This window comes from Durio zibethinus, chromosome 24 (genome assembly GCF_047325235.1).
Source record: "Durio zibethinus cultivar Kanyao isolate XHJ-2024 chromosome 24, ASM4732523v1, whole genome shotgun sequence".
In the NCBI taxonomy this organism is placed as follows: domain Eukaryota; kingdom Viridiplantae; phylum Streptophyta; class Magnoliopsida; order Malvales; family Malvaceae; genus Durio; species Durio zibethinus.
In genome coordinates this window covers 3,975,790-3,997,229 of record NC_143185.1, presented here as the reverse complement: position 1 = coordinate 3,997,229, position 21,440 = coordinate 3,975,790, and the positions used below count along the sequence as shown (strand labels likewise).

The window sequence follows — 21,440 nt, the reverse complement described above, 5'->3', positions numbered from 1 at the left end:
CAATACTTGAAGGATAAAAGGGGTATTTACTTGGTTGATATATCAAAAAATAAATAAATAAATAAATAAATAGGTCATTTTGGTTTTTTCCTTTACAATAACCTTGCTTGCTGTATAAAAAGAAGACAGTTGTTAGGGGTATTTTTAGATTCAAAAGATATTTTGATCATTTTTTCTCGTCAGAAGTTGTTAACAATTAATCAAGAATATTTTAAAATTTTGAATTAATTTAATATGTCAAATTAACTTAAGATTACATATTACATCAACTCGATTATCTCACCAATGCATTCAACGAGTCCCTTTGATGTTGACTTGTCACCGTGGATAATCAGTGTCCTCATTAACATCACTATTGCTGTTATATTAATATTCTAATTTGTCTTTCCCTCTCGAATCCACTTAGTGCACTTCCCTTTGATTGTTTGTTTTAATGATTTCAAATAGTATTAGATATAATTATTGGTCCAAAGACCAGATTTGAGTATATTAGAATCTGAAGCTTAAATCAGTTGATTCGTGCAACCAATCTTAAGGTGATATCTAGCAGATTTAGGGATTGAATTCCAAACACCTACAATCCTTTATCCTATTCATATTACGACTTCGATTTTACCTAAAAAAATTCTAGCTTTTATATCAGTTTGCTTAAAAACGACATTTCTAAAGCAGCAGAATCTTGGGGCAGGGTGTCCTAAGCCTGTATAACTGTCAGAACTCTTAATGAAAATTTTAAAGCTTTTATCTCTTGAATCTTGAAATTTTCACTGGCAACTTAATAACCATTTATTGCTATTTCTCACACCATATTTCAATCTGCAGCATCTTTGGAAATGATCTAGAACCAACGAGTCATTTGTTAGAAGTGATCTTCAGTATATGCATTGTTCTTGCTGGATTATTGCTCTTCACTTTGTTGATTGGAAACATTCAGGAGACTTAAAACTCACATAACTATTTCGCTTGGATTATTGAATATGTTTAAGTTTCCATAGCCAAGCTAACTGACAACAGATCCTTTTGTGATCAAGGTTTTCTTGCATGCGGTTGTGGCAAAGAGGAGAAAAATGCAGCCGAGATGTCGAGACATGGAATGGTGGATGAAGAATAGGCTGTTACCATCCCGTTTGAGACAAAAGAGTTCGCAACTTTAAACGCCAGAAATGGGCAACTTTTGGAGGAGAGGATGAAATGGAATTAATCAAAGACTTGCCTGAAGGCCTCCGGAGGGACATTAAGCGCTACCTTTGCCTTGACCTCATCAAAAAGGTACTAATATAAACTGTTATAGGACATTAGAAGTTCAACATAACTATTACGAGGCTTTCTCTAATGAATCCAATTGAATTGCAATTTCTGGCTCTCAGGTTCCTCTGTTCCACAACTTGGATGGCCTTATTCTTGATAACATCTGTGATCGAGTCAAGCCACTTGTCTTCTCAAAAGATGAAAAGGTACGAGTGAAGTTTATGTTACCTCTTTCCCTGTTATAAACCAGTGCAAGGTTGTTTAATTTGTTAATGTTCCCATGAAACAGATAAATAGAGAAGGAGATCCTGGGCAAAGAATGGTATTTATAGTTCGCGGACGCATAAAGCGTAGACAAAGCCTTAACGAAGGCATGGTTACCACAAGTATAATTGAGCCAGGAGGCTTTTTGGGTGATGAGTTGCTCTCCTGTTGTCTTCGCCGCCCATTTATAGATCATCTTCCAGCGTCATCTGCAACATTTGTTTATGTAGAGTCAATTGAAGCATTTGGTCTTGATGCAAGCCATCTCAGATACATCACAGATCACTTCAGGTACAAATTTGCCAATGAGAGGCTTAAGAGAAAAGCAAGATACTATTCATCCAATTGGCGAACATGGGCAGCTGTGAGTATACAACTTGGCTGGCGGCGTTACAGAGTGAGGACTAGAGGTCCAATGATTTCTGTTACCGAGAATGGAGACAGCAGTGACCGCCGGTTGCTACAATATGCTGCAATGTTCATGTCAATCAGACCACATGACCATCTAGAGTAAAAGCAATTCTTCGGTCAATCTGGACTGTCACCTAATAAAGCCTTATTGCTCTTGGCTGAATATTCACCGTGGGAATCGTGGGAACATTGTACTGGTTGTATAATATCAGGATTAGAACTTCATTTTCGGGGAAATATGCAATGCTCTCTCAACTCAATGTCTCCTAAAAAAAATCCAACTGCTGGACTTTACATTGAGTGACCAAGATATAGAATTTGTGCCTGAGTCAGATCCACTAATAGATTATTTGAAACTTCTTTCAGCAAGAGTATCCAGCACAATTAAAATTGAACTTGACCTGACCTGATATTTTTGCAAGGTTAAATGATCAGAAGCCGGTCCTGTCTCCGAGACTCAGGTGGATTCACATGAATTGGTAGGGTGTTTATGGACACCTTCAAAGATTGCAAAGCAAGAAATTTTGAAGGAAAATTCTTCCTTGCACACCCCAAAAATTTTCATGGACATTTTTTGGTAATTTCTTATACATTTTGTAAGTGAACATTCTAAAAAAAAAACTTTGCTTTATACTTTGGTTAGCAATATAGCAAAAGTTGACCCGAGTTCGGTAAATTTATTCAGTCTGCTTGAAATCCAGCTTGATTGAATCCAAAAGTCGGATGACTCAAATTCAAACCAATCAGAATGTTAAAAACTCAACTTGAAATGACTCAATCGAAACTCAAACTGATCCAACCTGTTTCTACTTCCATCGACAAGTTGCCTTCAGGTTGATCATTCTTCATTGATTGTTAGGTTATAGTTTAGTCAAAACACTTTTTCAGCTTCAGTTAAATTCAGTAGTATTTTCTATCAAATGTCTTAATATCAACCTAACTCAACAGGACAACAACCTAGAACAAATATATAAGGACAAAAAAAAAAAAAAACTTTCATCATTCAAAAAGTCCTAGAAATTTCAGTTATTCTAGGAAAATACTAAAGAAAGTCCCGACATCCCTTCTAACTGTATTTTGGTTGAAATTCTTGACACCCTTTATCTACATTGCCTGAGGGAGAGAGAGACAGGGCTTAGTTGTTGCCTCATTTTGCTCCAAATATGGGGTTGAGCGTTGGAGACAGAACTCCCTCCAAATTTAGCACAGAAAATCCAAAAATCCCACTATCAGTTTCTCTTTCCATCAGGGGGGTGCAACTAAAACAATATGGAGATGATGACCGTCATCACCTCCAGGCCTCCCTGACACTAGAACCTTTTGAAGAAATGAAAGCATTTTTCTATGTTTTCCAGATTCTCTGAAAAGTTTTTTCAATAGATTCATTTGGGAATCGTAGGAATTGCTTCCATTCGATTTTCATTTTGAGTCAGTGAATCAGGAACTTCATGTTCAGCCCCATAGGTTCATTCTATTTCCATTGCACCCTTTGTTTCCTTTAATTTTTTTTTATTAGTCAACCATATATGAGAAAAAAATATATAAATGTATTCATCTCATTTTTCTTCAAAAATAGCAGATTTAGTTTTGTCCATATCATTGGCCTGCAAGTTCCATGAAATTTAATTGTCTCTTGGAATGTATCCATTGTTTATCAGGCACCTTGGCATTCATAAGTTGTCGCAGGCAGCAGCCAAATGGGGTTGAAATTTTCAAAGTCAGGGCCAGGAAGGGCTGGAAACACCGCTCCTGTCCTCCAGCATCGCATGCTTGCTTTTCTCACAGCAAGTTCTTTTATTAGGAACCTGGTGTCGAAGAAAAGAAGGCGAATGTTAGTTGGTGGTTATGATCTGGACATGTCATATATAACCGATCGTGTATTGGCAATGTCGTTTCCTGCTGAACGTATGCGAGCAATGTATCGTAATCCTCTATGGCAGGTGAAGTCTGTGCTGGAAATGAATCATCAGGGTCATTACAAGGTGATGTACTTTTAATGAGAGAAATCATGTTTGCCTAAGACAAACTGTTATTTAAACTGTTACTTAAGGTTTCTATAAAAAACATCTGGGTAAATTACACCATTGCTCCAGTTAATCATTAAAGTTTGAGTAAATATATTTTTTTTTCATCCAATCATTAGTCCTTAATGTTACATTGATGTGATAATGATGCATCAGCTGTAGATGCTACATGGCTTTATCATATTAGCAAAAATTTTTTTTTTTAAAATTTATAATGTCATATCAGTAATATCGTATGACATATTAAATGATGTAGCAATGCTACGTGAAACTTGACAGTTATTGTGGTTGGATAACAAAAAAATACTTATTCAAATTTGAGTGATTAAATAAAAAATTTTAATAATTAGGTGATGATTTTAAAAACACAAATATGTACAATTATAATGTATTTTACCCCAAACATTTAAGTTGTGAATAAGGTTCAATTAAGTTGTCATGGTTTGCATTTCTTTTTAGCTCTAATCAGCATAAAAAATGTTTCAAGGTGCCCTTTATTTGTTGATTATATATCTTCATTGATGATTTTTATGAAATCTAATTTCATTACTATCTTACCTTTGCTTTTACAAATTTCCCCTAAAAAATTTCTGACAGAACTAATGTTTCTTTGACAATTTTCCAGATCTACAATTTGTGCATAGAAGAAGACTATGATCCATCACACTTTCATGGTCGCGTTGAGAAGTTTCCTTTTGATGACAATCATGTTCCAAATTTCGAAATGATGAAGTTGTTCTGTGAGAGTGTGCATACATGGCTATCAAATGACCCAAAAAATATTGCAGTCATACATTGCATGGTACCGCTAGCAAACTTTCTTTTCCCTTTGTTTCTCTTCAATCCTATGTCTGCTTTACATGACGAGAGATCATCATGTCATCCTTCTTTTTAAACAACTGACATGCCATGTGTCCATTACTCAAATCCAAGACCGAATCCACATGTGGACATCCCCAAAGATTGAAAAACTAGAAAATTTGAAGGAAACTAAAAATGTATACAAAATTAATTGTTTCCTTATAGATGTTTGGTAACCTAAAAAAGATTGTGCTAGATGGCGGTGGTGTTTATTTCTCTTTATCAGAATAGAAAATGTTCTCAACCTTGATGTCTTTCATCTGAATTTGCAGGCAGGCAAAGGTCGAACAGGCCTAATGGTGTGTGCTTACCTTGTATACACTGGCATGTCAGCAGAGGAAGCACTTCAGCTATATGCCCAAAAACGGACTACCAACAACGAAGGAGTAAGTAGTAGTAGGCATAACAAGGGAATTTTGAATGTGTTCAATGGGATAATAGATGATGAAATATGCTGCTTCAGTTGATTGCTGTTCTAAAAACATGGTCGGTATAGAGAGATGAAAACAAACAAGAAATAAAAATCAATGCATTAAAAACATAGAAGAAACGAAAGAAATGGAGCAAGGGTTGCCATGTAAGGCCAAATACTGGGCACATATGCCCTTAAGGATTTCACAAGAAATTAAAGAAGGGATCTATCCATACTGCAACAATATTTCAATAAATTAACATGTTTTAAGGAATGGTTGTAATGCATTCATGCTGCTTTTAATTTTCTGCACTTCTGCTGATAGGTCTCTATACCAAGCCAACGTCGTTATGTGGGGTATTGGGAAAATATACTTTCTTGTCCCAGAGGAGTTAGCACTGGACCTCCAGATGTGAACTTGCCTCAACCATGTAGCAGAGAATTGTGGAGAATTCGGCTGTATGACACAGTTAACACCACCTCAGTCTTCTTTGTGGTCTCAGAGCTCCAAGAGGTAAGTCCTTTCATAGTCACTGAGTCAAGCTGTAAATTCACAACCAAAGTGTCATAATATCAACTGAGCTTGGTTTCACATATCTTATTCCACAGATTCCCAATCAGATTTACCGTCCACCTGCGGAAGTTGCTAAGAGTTGCTGTAGAGAAATCAAAAAAGGAAGCGAGGCAAACTGCAGTCCTCGTTACTTCTTGTCATTTGTTGAAGGGGATGAAGGAGGGACAACATCAGAATCAGAAGAACCTCGTGTCGTAGTCCAAATGGACACCGAGAATCCTATATTATACCAGAAGACCTGTCTTGACTATCATTTCAATAAACCTGTGCGAGTAAGTCACTTGCAATACTTACATACATAATGCTTAATGTAAATGGTGTATTGTGTGGAAACATGTTGAGAATCTGGATTTGCTCAAAAAGTCTAGCATGCCTTCATGAAAATGATCATACTGAATTGGACAGGTTAGCGGAGATGTACGCGTAATATTCTATCAAAAAATGATTGGAGGCCGCCTATTTTATGTCTGTTTCAATACAGCCTTCATTAAAAACGGCTTGTTACAGGTATGTTTTTTGTTTTAATATGCTTCCCTACTCTTAAGAGACAAAGAAAAGAGAAGAATTTTCTGTCATGCATGGAGGGTACCACGGTTAAAGATTTTTGCATCTTTACTTACATTTTTACCTTGCCAGTTTACTATCCGGGATTTGGACAAAGTTGGGAAAGCAGGCAGATCAATATGTGGCCCTGCCTTCTGCGTGGAGTTGCTTTTTGGTCCTGCTAATCCGAAGCATTCAATGTCCTGTTCATCTGACTATGACAAGTAGTAATGAATTTGTCCTGAAATCTAAAGTCAAGATTTGTTTTAAAACGATATAGTGAACCCCATTGGTTTGATTTTTCTGACGAAATGATCTATTTCATGAAGTTATATGGATCAACTGATACAGCAGCTTGTTACACACCGATTCATTCTGTAATCGGATGATAAGATACTAGGAAAAAGAACAAGTTTTGTAATCATAGATTGGAGATCATTTGATAGGAGATGAGATTTATATTGTTTGACACCGCTTGCAGATATGCCAAACTGCATCGGTATCATCTATCTCCAGAGGTTCACAGGCATATCAAATTTCACATTTTGACTCTATTCAAACTTGGCCATGACTATTTTTTATTGCTCTCCTCACCAGGATCAAGCTCCTCTATACTTGGTGCTACTCTCTTGAATTGTGATGTTTGTTGCTTAATCCTGTTGATATTTAATTAAAACCAGTTACGGCTTTAATCAGAACTACAATTTATGAAGAATACATTAGTTTTTCCATCCAAACTTACACACTAAAATAGCAAATTACAGAATGTTTCGAAGAACCTGTTAGTTAAAATCAGGAAATACCAATGTCTTCCATGTTTAATTAAACAATCCCCATGAAGATGCAAAGGAATTAGTTATCAGTGACTGCAATCCGTTCCATCTTGATTCCAATGTTTGCAAACAGAGTTTCTTCAAATTTTTTATCATGCTAGCGGTTAGGGAAATAAAACAAGCTACGTTCTTGTAAATAGCCGAACCTCTTTCCCTGTTTCTTTCGATTGAGTTGGATTAGGAACTAAAGTTATCCTATCCCTTCCCAAAGAAGTTTCCTTTCGGCTCTCGGAAAATGTAAGGTCTACAGTATTTCAATCAAAGAATTTGATGTGCTGACGTGGCGCTATCCTATTGTACCAACAACCTAAGTAACATCAAAGTCCACAAGGACTTGGACAATGAGAATCAAAGTTCGAAAAGAATACAATCAGCTCTTCCTTCAACATTAAAACGACATCGTCCAACCCTCTCTATAAACAACTCTCTGTAAATTTCTTTTTTCTTCCAACATCCTCATACTCTCTTCTCAACAATATTCAAAGCCTAAATTTTTCCCAGAAAAAAACCCTGTTTGTTTCTCAGTGAAAAAAAGGAAAAACCAATTTTGACATTTTTTTTCAACAATATGGCTACCCAAAAACCCCAAAGAACCCCAGAAGAAATAGAGGATATAATCCTAAGAAAAATCTTCCTTGTAACCCTTAAAGAAAACCCAGAAAACTCTTCTACTTCTGATCCAAGAGTTGTTTACCTTGAGATGACTGCAGCTGAGATCTTAAGTGAAGGGAAAAGTCTTTTACTTTCACGTGATTTAATGGAAAGGGTTTTAATTGATCGTCTTTCTGGTGAATTTCCCAATTCTGAATCTCCTTTTAATTATCTCATTGGTTGTTACAAGAGAGCTCATGAAGAAATCAAGAAGATTTCCAATATGAAAGACAAAACACTGCGTTCTGAGATGGAGTCTGCTGCTAAACAGGCTAAGAAGTTGGCTGTTTCTTATGCTAGGATTCATCTGGGAAATCCTGAGTTGTTTTCTAACGGGAATTTAAGGGATAGTAACCCGAAAGCGGGTTCTTCTTTGTCCTCAAATTCGCCTTTGTTGCCATTAGTTTTTGCGGAAGTTTCGAGTGGAGTAATGCTTGATGGGTTTGGAGGGAATGATTTGGGAAGTGGGGTGGACTGTCCACCTGGGTTTTTAGAAGAGTTCTTTAACGATTCGGATTTTGATACTTTGGACCCGATTTTAAAGGTGTTGTATGAAGATTTAAGAGGGAGTGTTTTGAGAGTTTCAGCTTTGGGGAATTTTCAGCAACCTTTAAGGGCATTGTTGTATTTGGTTAAATTCCCTGTTGGTGCTAAGAGCTTGGTTAATCATACTTGGTGGATTCCTAAAGGGCTTTACTTGAATGGACGTGTTATTGAAATGACTAGCATTTTGGGTCCCTTTTTCCATGTTAGTGCTTTGCCTGATCATCCCATTTTCAAGAGCCAGCCCGATGTTGGGTGAGTTTTGATGCTGACTTTGTGTTTTTGGCACGTGTGTTGTTTGTGGTTATGCTTGTTTTAGTTGTGTGGTGTTAATTGAGAAAGGGTATTACCGCAAATTTTTTATAGTTAACTGTCATTTTACTTGGGCTCTAGACTTCTAGTGGCCATTGAGCAGATATAAGAAGTTATTGAAAACATTGCCAGCATTGAACGTTGTAATTTTGCTTTGTGGAATGGATTGAATCGTTGAAATCTTTGGATATCTGATGCTTAAATTTAAGGAGTTCAAACTAACGTTGTGTGTGCTCAGTTTACTAGGGCAACTGATCTTGAGACTGGTATAATACATAGTATTAGGAAGAATTTATACCAGAGTTGCTCATTTGGGCAAGCCTTGAGCGATGTTTCAAAATGGTATCATGCCCATGCATTCGTAAGTACTTGTGATAGGAAAGAGATGCTCAGTTTTGAGCTGAATGTCATCAGAAAGTTATGGCTTAATTACCTTGTCCAGCCTGCTTCGTGTAGTTACTTAATAGAGATGTGCTGGAATAGTAGGCTAGCAATGGCAGTGGATTACAGCCTTTGTCATTTTGGCGATGGGGACTATTGGAATCTTTGCCCATGGCTGACTCAAAATTTTTTTGCTTGTTGGCTGTTGATTATGTTATAACAGTCTCGATTACTTATCTCAGGTTTTTTGAGGGGTGACCTCTAATGGGAAGATTGAATAACTGTTTTCTCATCGAAGGCTGCCTGCGTGAATTTGGATTTATAGTTGGCTTTTGGTTATGTTGTCTAGTCTTGAAGTGAGGCTAGATTCATCCTATATATTTTGTTTACCTTATCTTTATCCTCTGCATCTGTACTGGAATAGTTCGTATTGTTCTATGAAATAAGGTTGGATGGTTTGGTACTAAGTTCACTTATTGATATGTCCATGTGATCTACTTTTCTACTTGTGCTTAGCTTTGATTAAATTTGATTTTTTTATACTAGTGACAAATATCTTTCCTTTTACATTTGAGAGAGGCTTGATGAAGTGTTTGAGTTTGTTCCAGAGGATGATGTTTGATGCTGGTCTTTATTTATTTGGAAGCTACTTGATGTTTGAAATATTGCAGGAATGAAGCTTCTCCTCCCCTTTTCCTTCTTCTTTCTATTAGTATATCTTATACTTTGGAATTTTTATGCTGTGCTTAAAGATCCAAACCATTGTGTTTGTTTCATAGTTTAAATTCTTTCTCACCCTTGATGGTTTTTATGCAATTATCTTTTTTTTTTTCTATTAGCTTTTGTCTGGTAATAAATTATATCTCTTGAAAATACAGCCAGCAGTGCTTCTCAGATGCATCAAATAGACGAGCAGCTGACTTATTATCTTCATTCACCACGATCAAGGCTGTCATGAATAATTTATATGATGGTCTGGCAGAAGTTCTTCTGTGTCTCCTTAAAAACACTGTGACTCGTGAGAGTGTCCTTGAGTATCTTGCAGAAGTCATTAATAAAAATGCATCAAGGGCCCACATACAGGTTTTCCTCCTGAATAACATTTTGAGTTTCAGTTAGAATGCATATCAATTACCAAGAGCTTAATTATGGCCATTAATACTACAAGCTGATCAATGAGAATTTGTTCTTTGGTTTATTCCACCTAAGAATGTTTTAAGTAAAAGGCTTGAGTCCATTTTCATGGTATTTAACTAATTATTTGATGCTTTCATGATGTAGCCACTATCCTCTAGCCTCTTTGACGCAATGTTGTTGATGACATTATGACAGGTTGATCCTATATCTTGTGCTAGTTCTGGCATGTTTGTCAGTCTCAGCGCTGTTATGCTTCGACTTTCTGAACCATTTTTGGATGCAAATTTAACAAAAAGAGATAAAATTGATCCAAACTATGTCTTCTACAGTAACCGTTTAGATTTGAGGTAATGGCCTTTTATGTCAATGGAGATCGTTTTGCTTCTAACTGTTATATGCTTTAAATTCTTTTCCCAAGTATGATAGTGAACCTATGTTAGGGGGCTAACTGCTTTGTACGCAACCTCGGAGGAAGTTGCTGAATGGATTAATAAAGATAATCCCGATGGGAGCAGACCATATGGTGATGGTGAAAATCGTTTGCTGCAATCTCAAGAAGCTACCAGTTCTGGCACTACCCTCAATGTGAAGCCAACAACAAGTAGTGGTGAAAAAGCTAAATATCCATTTATTTGTGAATGCTTCTTTATGACCGGTAGGGCACTCAACTTGGGCCTCATAAAGGCATTTTCTGACTTTAAGCATCTAGTCCAGGTATGCATTACTGATTACTGAGCTTTTTCTGTTCTCTTGTTTCGTCTATTTATGAGTGAAATTATTTGATTTGCCCTCACCTAGGACATTTCAAGATGTGAAGATACTCTTGCCACCTTAAAAGCTATGCAAGGACAGACACCTTCTCAACAACTGGAGCTGGATATATCCAGGCTTGAGAAAGAAATAGAATCGTATTCACAGGAAAAAGTCTGTTATGAGGCTCAAATTTTGAGGGTACATCCTGTCTCTTCCCCTCTTAAGTGTGTGCGTACACATGATACAGCAACACATGCATATGGATTTACCTGTCTAGTGAACTTTAAAGTGAATTAATGTCTTTGCAGTTAATTGGAAGCTTGGCTATCTTGTAGAGTCTTAGGTGTCAAATGGTTATACTTTGAACCATTGCATGACCTGCATTGATTAGTTGTGATCATGTGTATCCCCCCTCCCCCTTCTGACTTATTCTCATCCAGACTGAAAATAAAAAGGCAAGCAGAACGAAGATTCCAAGAGAAACACAAGCATACGCTACTTTCTTTGTACTTGTTACCAGTGCTGCTTGCCTTTATGGAGCCTTTCTCTTTGTTTTTCTTTGTTTTTTTCCCTTTTTTTCCATATTGGCAATTTTTCTTCTGGAGTAGGAGATTTTCTATTTATATAATTATATTTGTGTATGATTGTCTTTTCTTTGCTATTGAGATATTGAGAAAAGGAAAAATTGTAAATTTGGTAGTATTTTGAAGTATTGCTTGCTTCTTTTCACTAGGATGGGGCACTTATTCAACATGCACTTTCATTCTATCGACTAATGGTGGTTTGGTTAGTTGGCTTGGTTGGTGGATTTAAAATGCCCCTACCATCCTCTTGTCCACTGGAATTTGCTTCTATGCCGGAGCACTTTGTGGAAGATGCTATGGAACTATTAATATTTGCCTCCCGGATTCCAAAAGCTCTGGATGGGGTTTTACTGGTAGGTTTTAGTTTAGATAGCTATGTACTCTATTATACCAAAAGTTCATTCTTATTAGTACAGGATTCATTTATTTATTTTTTTGCATTTTGTTTGGCAGGATGACTTTATGAATTTTATTATTATGTTTATGGCAAGTCCCCAGTTTATCAAGAACCCCTATCTCAGAGCAAAAATGGTTGAAGTTTTGAACTGTTGGATGCCCCATAGAAGGTTATTAAATCTCATTTGAAAGATATATACTGTTGTCACATGTTTCTCACTCAAGAAATGTTCCCTAAGTTTATACTACTTTGTTTCTTTCTTTCCAGTGATTCATCTGCCACATCCACATTATTTGAAGGGCATCCATTGTCTTTGGAATATCTTGTGAGGAATCTTTTGAAGCTATATGTTGACATTGAGTTCACAGGTTCTCATACACAGGTAATTGCTACATATTAAAAGTGATCAAAGCAGATGGTTTGCTAACATTTTTAAGTATAGATATCTTGTTACCCTTTTTTTAACATTATAATTTCTTTTGACTTTTCATTGTGTCAAATGTTGTTGTGGACCACATTGGTTGTTTCTTCTCTATGTGCAGTTCTATGATAAGTTCAACATCCGCCATAATATTGCTGAACTTCTTGAATATCTTTGGCAAGTTCCTAGTCACCGTAATGCTTGGAAACAGGTAGGGTCTTCTCCATGGGCCTGTAGATGTGACACTTTCTGTGGTTTGTGTTTTTTATTGAACAATCTATACATTTGCAAATTTTATTAGAATGTAATATACTCTATCAGATTGCAAAGGAAGAAGAAAAGGGCGTTTATCTGAATTTCTTGAATTTCCTGATCAACGATAGCATCTACCTCCTTGATGAAAGTCTGAACAAAATTCTTGAACTCAAAGAGCTTGAAGCTGAGATGTCAAATACTGCAGAATGGGAGCGCAGGCCAGCTCAGGAGAGGCAAGAGAGAACTAGACTATTCCACTCCCAGGAGAACGTCAGTGTTCCTTTTACCTTTTCCCTTTTCCCCCTTTGTATGTGTATACATTTTGAATTTAGACTTCAGTTAAACATATATTACCGATTATTTTCAGATTATACGGATTGACATGAAGTTGGCAAATGAGGATGTTAGTATGCTGGCATTTACATCTGAGCAGATTACAGCTCCTTTTCTGCTCCCTGAGATGGTAACATCTCTTCATTTGCAGCTATGCTTGTCATCTGTCTAATTTATTCTGACAAGTTGCCACTGGTTTTTGTTTTTGATGAAGTTTACTGGGTCATCTCCTTTCTTCTAATATTCAGTTAATTAGTTTTTTGTTCCTTGATTCCTTTTTTCCAGGTTGAAAGAGTGGCGAGTATGCTCAACTACTTTTTATTGCAATTAGTGGGCCCCCAAAGAAAATCTCTTAGTCTGAAAGACCCTGAAAAGTATGAATTCCGTCCAAAAGAGTTACTCAAGCAGGTTGGCAAAATGTAGATTTTTCATTTTGGTATATACTAATACAAAAAGAAAGAGGTTAACGATTTGCTCAAAAAGTCACTTTGAATTTGACTGATATTTTATTTACTGCCGATTTCTTGTATTAAGTTTTGGCCAAAAGTTGGTGCATTGATGGAAAGAGATGTGCACTAACTCTTATTTTATTTATTTGAAGATTGTCCACATTTATGTTCACCTGGCAAGTGGTGATGCCAAAAACATATTTCCAGCTGCCATATCCACTGATGGTCGTTCATACAATGAACAGGTAGTTGTTAGCTGTGGTCAAGCTTTTGTTAGTTTAAGCATATGAGAGAATTGTTATATCCTTGTTCTCATCGGGGCCTTATACTTCTTGACTTACAATCTGATAAATTCGGGTTTGCTCCAGTTGTTTAGTGCTGCAGCAGTTGTTCTTCGGAGAATTGGTGAGGATGGGAGGATTATACAAGATTTTATTGAGCTTGGTGCAAAGGCCAAGGCTGCAGCTTCTGAGGCCATGGAGACTGAAGCTGCCCTAGGAGATATACCTGATGAATTCCTTGATCCAATTCAAGTATGTCTATTTACCTCTTGCCATAATTCGAAACTATTCTTGTCAGTGATATTCCAGCTATGCTATTTCTTTTATGTTCTTTTCTTTAAAAACAAACAACACTTAAATGGAGTTTTGCATATCACATATTTTGTTTAGTTTTGGGGTTGGAGATGTTTTGCCCATTTAGTTAATACTTTGTTAAAACGGAAAAGAAAGGGGGAAAAAAATCACTGACTGGAAAAATACTTTCTTTCCTGCAGTATACTTTGATGAAGGATCCTGTGATCTTACCATCTTCAAGGATCACAATAGACAGGCCTGTTATCCAGAGACATCTTCTAAGTGATAGTGTACGTTGTCACGGGTTCTACTCATATCGATAATATTTTCCCTAAATAATTAATTCTATCGATAAATTGTGCTTACCTTTTTGATACGATTGCAGACTGACCCGTTCAACCGATCCCATCTGACTGTGGAAATGCTGATTCCAGACACTGAATTGAAGGCAAGAATTGAAGACTTCATCAAGTCCCAGGAATTGAAGAGGCATGGGGAAGGCTTAAGCATGCAGAAGTCCAAGGGCACAATACAAACAACAAGTGGGGAAATGTTAATTGACTAGGGCAGCCTGGTTTAGTTTATTTCATGATGGTGAATTACGGTTCATATTTTTTGAATGGTTGAGACATTTACGGGTGCAATGTGTCTATTTCAAATGTCAATCATATATTATTTTATACTTTAACAGACAAGTCATCAACATAATTAAGTCTTTAAAGTGTGTTTTAGCCTGTAAAGTTTCTTAAGCAATGCTGCACAAAAAGAAATTACCATATGAAAACAAACAGATTTTTGCAGTAGCACTAAGAAATGTAAGTTGGTACGAAAATAATTGGAATTCTGCATCATCATCTTCGAGGCTGCTTCAATTCTGTTTCCAGCAAAGGCAGTGGTGACAAACTCATTGCAGAATTGAATTATAAACCATATGATGCATTGGATCACAGTTTACTAACACTTTTTTCATGGCAAAATGTTTGAAGATATTAAAAACTAGGAAAAGAACATTCAACTAAAAATGTCCTTGCTTTGCACCAGGACATTTCTGCCAGCTACAATGATGAATCATAATCCTTCACATCTAGGCTGTGGCAAGGTACCAAGTTCATTCGTAACTCCAGCTCATCGCATCTGGTAACTCTTGCTTAACTGAGTAACTAATCACCTGCTCATTTTCTTGGGTGGTTAAGACTGAATTCCTCAAACTGTTCTTCATTTCTTCACAGCCACAGCCTCGGTATATCATTTACAATTATCTTAACAACTGTAAATCGTACATCAAGCATTTGACTACATCACAGCCTTGGCCTGGATATAGTGGCCTTCCGTTTAGCATACTCATTAGCTATGCTGATTGTGCTTTTATTATGACGCAAAAAGAACTCTGCAAGTAAGATTTGGCTTTCTTCCTCATTCAGATCACCATGACAACCCTGTGTTGAATGACAAAATATGTAATTCCTATAAATTGAAGCAGATAAACAACTTCTTGTCGCAATTTCTATCTGGCAAATACTAGATGCATGCAAACCTTAGAACCTTTGTCCCCAAAGAAACATTCCCTCAGTTAGAACTTGGGACACATCAAATTGAAGATCTCATAATCAAACCAAAAAAAAGGGGTTGGGTTTACGTAATGGGAAGGGCTATCTCCAGTTATGTAGCTCAAGGCTCAACGGTATGAAACAGTCTGAAACTTGAACAAGGATTCTAAATACACAAAAGTCAACTAAAATGGAGTAAAAAATAATTCATCCCTCATTTTGGCACATGCATCAGGAAAACTCTCGGCAACTTGAATGGGGACTCTAACAATGTAAAAGTAAACTACAAACATTGCACATACAGGACATTCATAGGCGCATATAAAAAATATATTTGGATTGTCTAACTGCAAAAACAATTCTATGTCTATAGACCAGGGGAACATAAGTATGGAGCAATAGGGTTCAGTCAAAGTTTAATGTAAAAGGAGGTTTGTGTGCATATTTTCTACTATCTCTATAATCCCACAAAATTCAGAATAAGACGAACAATCAGAATCAGTACATCACTAATATATCCAAGAATTTAGGCAGAAAACATTACCAGGCGAGCTATTCTGTCACAAACAGCGTGGTGCATGATTATGCCTGCAGCCACAGAAACATTGAAAGAGTCCACCATGCCTTTCATCGGAATACTACAATGCAAATCTGACAGTTCCAGGGCCTCATCACTTATTCCCCTGCAATAACATCAAAAGAGATAGGAACAGAGAGAACTGTGAAAAAATGTTTGGCCTCATTAAAGAAGCAAAAGAAACACATATTACATCACAAAGACTTGGCACATATTCGCAAAACTAAGGCTTAAGATGAACATGGAATAAGGAAACCACAAACAAATAATGTTTAATAGTTTTGCCTCGTTTGCCTTTATTGTTTTCAGTTAGACATTTGATATTGTTATTAACTATTGAAATTTACGTCAGAAGACAACTAAATTCTAACGCTAATCATATACCTCATAGAAGCACTACACTTCAGAAACTAAAAAACTAAGATAGATAAATGATTAGAAATTTTATAACGTAAGTTACCTATTTTCATTCCCAACTACAATAGCAGTAGGCCTTGACCAGTCCATGTCATATATGGATACCTGCAAAAAGAAGCAAATAGTCAGTGAGATTAGTATCCAGACTCAGAACCTTAGAACTTTGATCACCAAGGGCCATACACATGTTAAAGATTCTAAATTGTCTGTGACTATGAAAAACCTTATCTAAGAGGAAAAAGGTGCATTCAAATATAGGATAAAATACAATTATTTATCCAAAACACCAATATTGTAGTAAGAAGGAAAAAGATCAATACTGCATCCATTCCCACATGTGTAGTGGCTATCCGATAACCACGTGATTTTAAAAGTTCAAAGCACTCTTTGGGAGAGTTCCAAAGTTCGATATCCAACCATTTCTCTGCACCCATGCTAACATGACGGTTTTCTCTGTACCTATGATACACAAATGATGTTAAGAAAGCAATTGATTAATCCAATGTTCATCTGAAACCAACCAAATCATAATGTATGAAGCTAATCAAACAAACAATTCGCTATAATAGGCAACAATAATTATGCATAACAACCCTCAAATTAAACAACCATCACCCGGAGTCAGGCACTTTTGGCTTCAAACCTCATACCACCTTTTCGAGCTGTCACATGACACCACATGAACTGACTGCAAACCAAGTGCATCAGCAGACCTGAACGTGGCGGAAACATTGCCGAAATCACACAATCCCTCCACCACCAAGCAAACTGAATAGCTCCTATTTCTCACCACCCTCTTCAACCTTTCTTTCCTCTCCTCCATCAAGATAGGTCCCACCACCTCTATAACCTCCCTGCTTCTCAGATACTCACTCCCGCACTTAAACATATCCAAGTAAGGAAACCACCGGTTACTGAAGACTTGCATCCCAGATTTCCTCTCCATTTTCATCAACCCTGCAACATCATCTTGGTGAGTCAGCAGGTTCTCCACGGTGTCCTTTGCCAAGTCTTCCGGGGATTCATCTTCTAAAGGGGCTACTTCCTGTACCGCCGAGAAAGACCTTGTTCGGATTCTACTAAAACTAATTCTACTGCATAAAGGAACTGCATTGAACCAAAAAGAAAACGAAATTAAGATAATTAAAAAAGATAGGTTCTTTCATCTAAACTCAATCATATCTGGGTCTTGCACCCACCCACCTCCCTCCCAAACAAAAAAGGGGTCAAAAAGGCACATTTAACCAAAAGAACATGAAATTAAGAAAAATAAAATATGGGTTTTTAATCTACACTCTATCTTATCTGGGATTTCTATAGTTTTGCAAATAAAAAAAAAAAGCTTTTTTCTTTGGTGAAAATGTTAAAAAAATGTAAATGGATAAGAGAAAGAGAAAGAAACGTACCTGAAGTGAAGGGTCGAAGAGAGAGAGGAAGGTAGAAGGGTTTAGGGTTTAAGTCAAGCTTGGGTTGAAATGTAGAAAAAGATATACGGAATATTGTTTTACAAGCATTCATTGTCTTGTTCTATTTTTGGGTTTTACATAGAACATGAAAATGGCAGCTGGGTTTGGGGCCAAGGAGTTGCACCGTTGAGTTGAGGGAAGCTTTTAATCGCAGGGTTCCCTTACGGATAGGGTTTCTGAAATTTTGGGGGATGATCTAATTACAGGAGATACGCTACCGTTTTGGACCTTTTGTTTTTAATCTCAAAGAGGCTAAGGACTCCTCCCTTTGACTAATGTTTGGTACAGAGCGCTCACCTAAAAAACATGATAATTTAATAAGTTGATTTGATGATCATTTTTGGTAAGATTTTATGGGAAGGTAATCTTAAATCATTAATATCTTTAAAAGTGATCAATAATTGTTGTCGAAGTAATTTAATTTTTATTTAATAAAATAAAAAAATTTTATTATTAAAATAATATGATATATAAATTAATATTAGTGATTGAATTAAATGTTCGCCTCATCTTATAATTATAATTATTTTAATATTTATTGTATCAACTTTAAAAATAATTTGTGTTTTTTATTTTTTTAAATGCTTTATGTATAATATAATCTTTTTTTTTCCTTTATTATAATTTTAATAGATTTGCTTTATTTTTTAATTCAATTTTTATGTAATTTATATATGTAAAAATTAATTAATCAATTAATTTAATAATATAAGTATATTTTATTATAAAATAAATAAAATATTACTAATAGTTTACAAATTATTATCTTTAAATAACATTAAAATCATTAATTTATATATCTATTATAATATATATGATTATTTTTGTACTTTTAAACAAAATAATATTTAATTTTTAATAACACCAAACATAATAATTTTTAATTCTTAAGAACTAATAAATATTAACCAAATAAAATAATTTTAAATCACAAATGATAAGATCTTCTTAATAATTATATTACCATGATAATTTTGAAATTAATATCAAATGCTATTTTAAAGTTTAAAATAATTTTTTTATACTTTACGTTATCAAGATTTGAATTCTAATTACTAAAATTAAAAATTTAGTATTCTACTTATAAATTATAAATTACGTGACTGTTGGGTGTAAAATAATTTATGTATGTATGTTTGAGTCAAATATTATGTGAAATTTGCTTTGAAACCATTTACTTTTTATGATATATAAAAAGGGTAAATTACACATTTAGCTATTCAATATTAGACGATTTTTAATTTTGATCACCAAATTTTAAAATGTTGTGAATTGATCACTAATGTTTATGATATTATTTTTGTCACTCAATCTTAAGGGTATAAATGATACATTAGTACTCGTAAGTTACTCGGATTCTATTTGAATAAAATTTGAATTCGGTTCGATTATTATCGAGTGAAGCTTGAACTCGAGTAGTTTGACTTATCGATCGAGCCGAGTTCGAGTATTTTTATACTCAGCTTGAGTAGCTCGCGAACTTAATCGAGTTTTTATATTTAAATTTTTTTATTATTTTAATCAATAAAATATCTCGAATTCAAGTTTAAGCTCGAGCATAAATAATCGAGCTCTTATCGAGTATAAAAATCGAGTTTATTTTAACATATTAATCGAGCTTAATCGAGCGAGTTCGAGTAATTCAATTTCGATCATGAATCGAGTTCGAACTAAAAAAATAAAATTCGATTTAGTTCAAATTGAGTATCGAATCTCGAGTTGAGAATCGAGCTCGAACTTTTTACTATATCGACTTGATTCGACTCGATTACACCCCTGCTCAATCCTCAATTTCTAAAAATATGTTGACATTCATCCATCAAACTTCAAGTGACTATTACGTCATCTAACATGTCAAGTATTATTGCTTATGGAGCATTCTAAATTAAAAAAAAATAAATTAATGTCATATAAGTGAATATGTTAGAATGCCTAATTTATACTACTTTATGTATTACTAGAGTTATACTAATTGAAAAAGAATAAGACTAGCTGACCATCTAATTTGTTCAGTTATTTTTCTTTCCAATTCAAAAACTTATTCTTTGTAAATATATACTTGTATATCCTTTGATGATTATATGCAAGCAAAGCTCTTTAATTTTCATTCCACTCATTATTTTTAATTATTGGATTGGATTGAAAAAAAAAACATAATAATAAGTTATAATTAGATATGTTGTTACTCCAATTAGTTAAATGTCCGCCCTTCGTTGTGAGAGTATAATAAAGATGTAATTTGCATGTATAATTATTTTGAAAGAATGATAATGTTATATAATTAAAGATTCAAGAATGAAAGGAAAAAAAAAAAAAAAGGGTTAAAGAGTATAAAAAATCTCGAATAAAAATTTAATAATTATCTAAATCTTTGTCATTTTATTGTAATTATTCAATCATCAAAGTCTTTATCGTTTCAAAATTGAACGCTAACTAGATGAAAATTGATTAACCGTTGATATCTATTTTCATTTATTTGATGGTTTAATTGAAGTAAAAATAAATGTTTAAAAATTCAAATGAGTGAAAATAAATATTTAAGGATTTCACTTATTTGAAACATAAAATTTAAGATTTAATTGATTATAATAATATCTTGAAGGCTTGAATGATTATTAAATTTTGGTTTGAAATTTTTTTTATTTTTTTGTAAAAAATAAAATATTAATTTATATTATTCAAAATATTTGAATATTTATATTAATTAATTTCAATGATGATGAAATATCAAATTAAATTGAAAAATAATTTACTTGTTATCTTATTTAATTACAAAATACAATTAAGACTTCATACTATCACTACAACAAATTTACTTAATATTGACAAAATTTTATTAACGAAATTTTTTGTCGATAATTATCGATGGACCTCTAAAGGTTTATCGACAAAATATAATTATAATTTAATCCAATAATTACATATGGTATGCCAACAAAATTTATTAATAGAAACTATTTTATCGATGTTTCATATATAAATATTTGATAAAAAAAAATTAGTGTAAAAAATACGGACGGAATAATCCATAGATAATATCTTTGTTGATGGATTACCAATAAATTATTCTATCAATAAATAATTCTAGTAAAAAATTAAAGAGAATCAGTAAAAAAAATTAAATTAAAATTTGAAAGAAAATTAGTTTACTTACGAAATTTTCATGACAATCGATCGATAATCCGTTGAAAAAGATAATAAAAATGAAATCCCCGAATCTTTTTCTTATTTTCTCTCCTCTGTACAAAATCTCTAAACCCCCTTTCTCTCTCCCCGACCCTCATCTCTGCCACAACTCGTCCATTCTCGGTACTGTCTACCGTCGTCTGATAGGTTCCGTTGTCCTTCTCTTCCCGATGTTAGCTCCTGCGGCAGGTATAGTCCTTCTCTTTCTCTTTCTTGTTACCCTACATTTATTTTACAGACTGTCTGTGACCAAAAAGAAATGTTGGAAGTATTAATTCAGACTTTA

At 34.6% G+C, this 21,440-nt stretch overlaps 4 protein-coding genes across 8 annotated transcripts; 3 read left to right on the top strand and 1 right to left on the bottom strand.

The window, feature by feature from the left end:
• Positions 1-587: 587 nt before the first annotated feature.
• Positions 588-2,486, top strand: LOC149511859 (cyclic nucleotide-gated ion channel 2-like). The gene is made up of 3 exons (XM_089753987.1): positions 588-1,269; positions 1,368-1,454; positions 1,538-2,486. The coding sequence occupies exons 1-3, from the start codon at positions 1,192-1,194 to the stop codon at positions 2,024-2,026; spliced, it is 654 nt and encodes a 217-aa protein (XP_089610113.1). The 5' UTR covers positions 588-1,191; the 3' UTR covers positions 2,027-2,486.
• A 1,059-nt stretch (positions 2,487-3,545) lies between these two features.
• LOC111316724 (phosphatidylinositol 3,4,5-trisphosphate 3-phosphatase and protein-tyrosine-phosphatase PTEN1-like) lies at positions 3,546-7,047 on the top strand. Its single transcript, XM_022918804.2, has 7 exons — positions 3,546-3,905; positions 4,573-4,749; positions 5,081-5,194; positions 5,546-5,734; positions 5,830-6,066; positions 6,200-6,301; positions 6,431-7,047. The coding sequence occupies exons 1-7, from the start codon at positions 3,621-3,623 to the stop codon at positions 6,563-6,565; spliced, it is 1,239 nt and encodes a 412-aa protein (XP_022774539.2). The 5' UTR covers positions 3,546-3,620; the 3' UTR covers positions 6,566-7,047.
• Positions 7,048-7,619: 572 nt separating this feature from the next.
• Positions 7,620-14,649, top strand: LOC111316723 (putative ubiquitin conjugation factor E4). 4 transcript variants are annotated; one of them, XM_022918802.2, is made up of 16 exons: positions 7,620-8,619; positions 9,936-10,140; positions 10,390-10,541; positions 10,635-10,908; positions 10,993-11,145; positions 11,681-11,884; positions 11,985-12,097; positions 12,196-12,310; positions 12,471-12,560; positions 12,671-12,874; positions 12,972-13,067; positions 13,223-13,345; positions 13,539-13,631; positions 13,755-13,919; positions 14,162-14,251; positions 14,347-14,649. In XM_022918802.2, the coding sequence occupies exons 1-16, from the start codon at positions 7,739-7,741 to the stop codon at positions 14,524-14,526; spliced, it is 3,138 nt and encodes a 1,045-aa protein (XP_022774537.1). In that variant the 5' UTR covers positions 7,620-7,738; the 3' UTR covers positions 14,527-14,649. The 4 variants fall into 4 exon arrangements, with proteins under 4 accessions (XP_022774537.1, XP_089610111.1, XP_089610110.1 ...); XM_089753985.1 differs by lacking the exon at positions 12,972-13,067; XM_089753984.1 differs by lacking the exon at positions 13,539-13,631.
• A 205-nt stretch (positions 14,650-14,854) lies between these two features.
• LOC111316725 (tRNA/rRNA methyltransferase (SpoU) family protein) lies at positions 14,855-18,161 on the bottom strand. Of its 2 annotated transcripts, none has more exons than XM_022918805.2 (6): positions 17,909-18,161; positions 17,153-17,609; positions 16,823-16,961; positions 16,546-16,607; positions 16,053-16,191; positions 14,855-15,397 (listed from the first exon to the last, which is right to left on the bottom strand). In XM_022918805.2, exons 1-6 carry the CDS (start codon positions 18,018-18,020, stop codon positions 15,260-15,262), a joined length of 1,047 nt encoding a protein of 348 aa, XP_022774540.1. In that variant the 5' UTR covers positions 18,021-18,161; the 3' UTR covers positions 14,855-15,259. The 2 variants fall into 2 exon arrangements, with proteins under 2 accessions (XP_022774540.1, XP_022774541.1); XM_022918806.2 differs by having other exon boundaries at positions 17,156-17,609.
• Between the last annotated feature and the right edge of the window lie 3,279 nt (positions 18,162-21,440).

Bases quoted from the DNA above. Each gene is read 5' to 3' on its own strand.
- LOC111316724 (XM_022918804.2), top strand. From the start codon at position 3,621: ATGGGGTTGAAATTTTCAAAGTCAGGGCCAGGAAGGGCTGGAAACACC. The intron at 4,750-5,080 runs GTACCGCTAGCA...CTGAATTTGCAG, and splicing joins TTGCAGTCATACATTGCATG to GCAGGCAAAGGTCGAACAGG. The intron at 5,195-5,545 runs GTAAGTAGTAGT...TTCTGCTGATAG, and splicing joins GGACTACCAACAACGAAGGA to GTCTCTATACCAAGCCAACG.
- LOC111316723 (XM_022918802.2), top strand. From the start codon at position 7,739: ATGGCTACCCAAAAACCCCAAAGAACCCCAGAAGAAATAGAGGATATA. The intron at 8,620-9,935 runs GTGAGTTTTGAT...TTGAAAATACAG, and splicing joins AAGAGCCAGCCCGATGTTGG to CCAGCAGTGCTTCTCAGATG. The intron at 13,920-14,161 runs GTATGTCTATTT...TCTTTCCTGCAG, and splicing joins AATTCCTTGATCCAATTCAA to TATACTTTGATGAAGGATCC.
- LOC149511859 (XM_089753987.1), top strand. From the start codon at position 1,192: ATGGAATTAATCAAAGACTTGCCTGAAGGCCTCCGGAGGGACATTAAG. The intron at 1,270-1,367 runs GTACTAATATAA...TCTGGCTCTCAG, and splicing joins GCCTTGACCTCATCAAAAAG to GTTCCTCTGTTCCACAACTT. The intron at 1,455-1,537 runs GTACGAGTGAAG...CCCATGAAACAG, and splicing joins TCTTCTCAAAAGATGAAAAG to ATAAATAGAGAAGGAGATCC.
- LOC111316725 (XM_022918805.2), bottom strand. From the start codon at position 18,020: ATGAATGCTTGTAAAACAATATTCCGTATATCTTTTTCTACATTTCAA. The intron at 16,962-17,152 runs GTATGAGGTTTG...TGTGTATCATAG, and splicing joins TGTGACAGCTCGAAAAGGTG to GTACAGAGAAAACCGTCATG. The intron at 16,192-16,545 runs GTAACTTACGTT...ATGTTATTGCAG, and splicing joins GTAGTTGGGAATGAAAATAG to GGGAATAAGTGATGAGGCCC.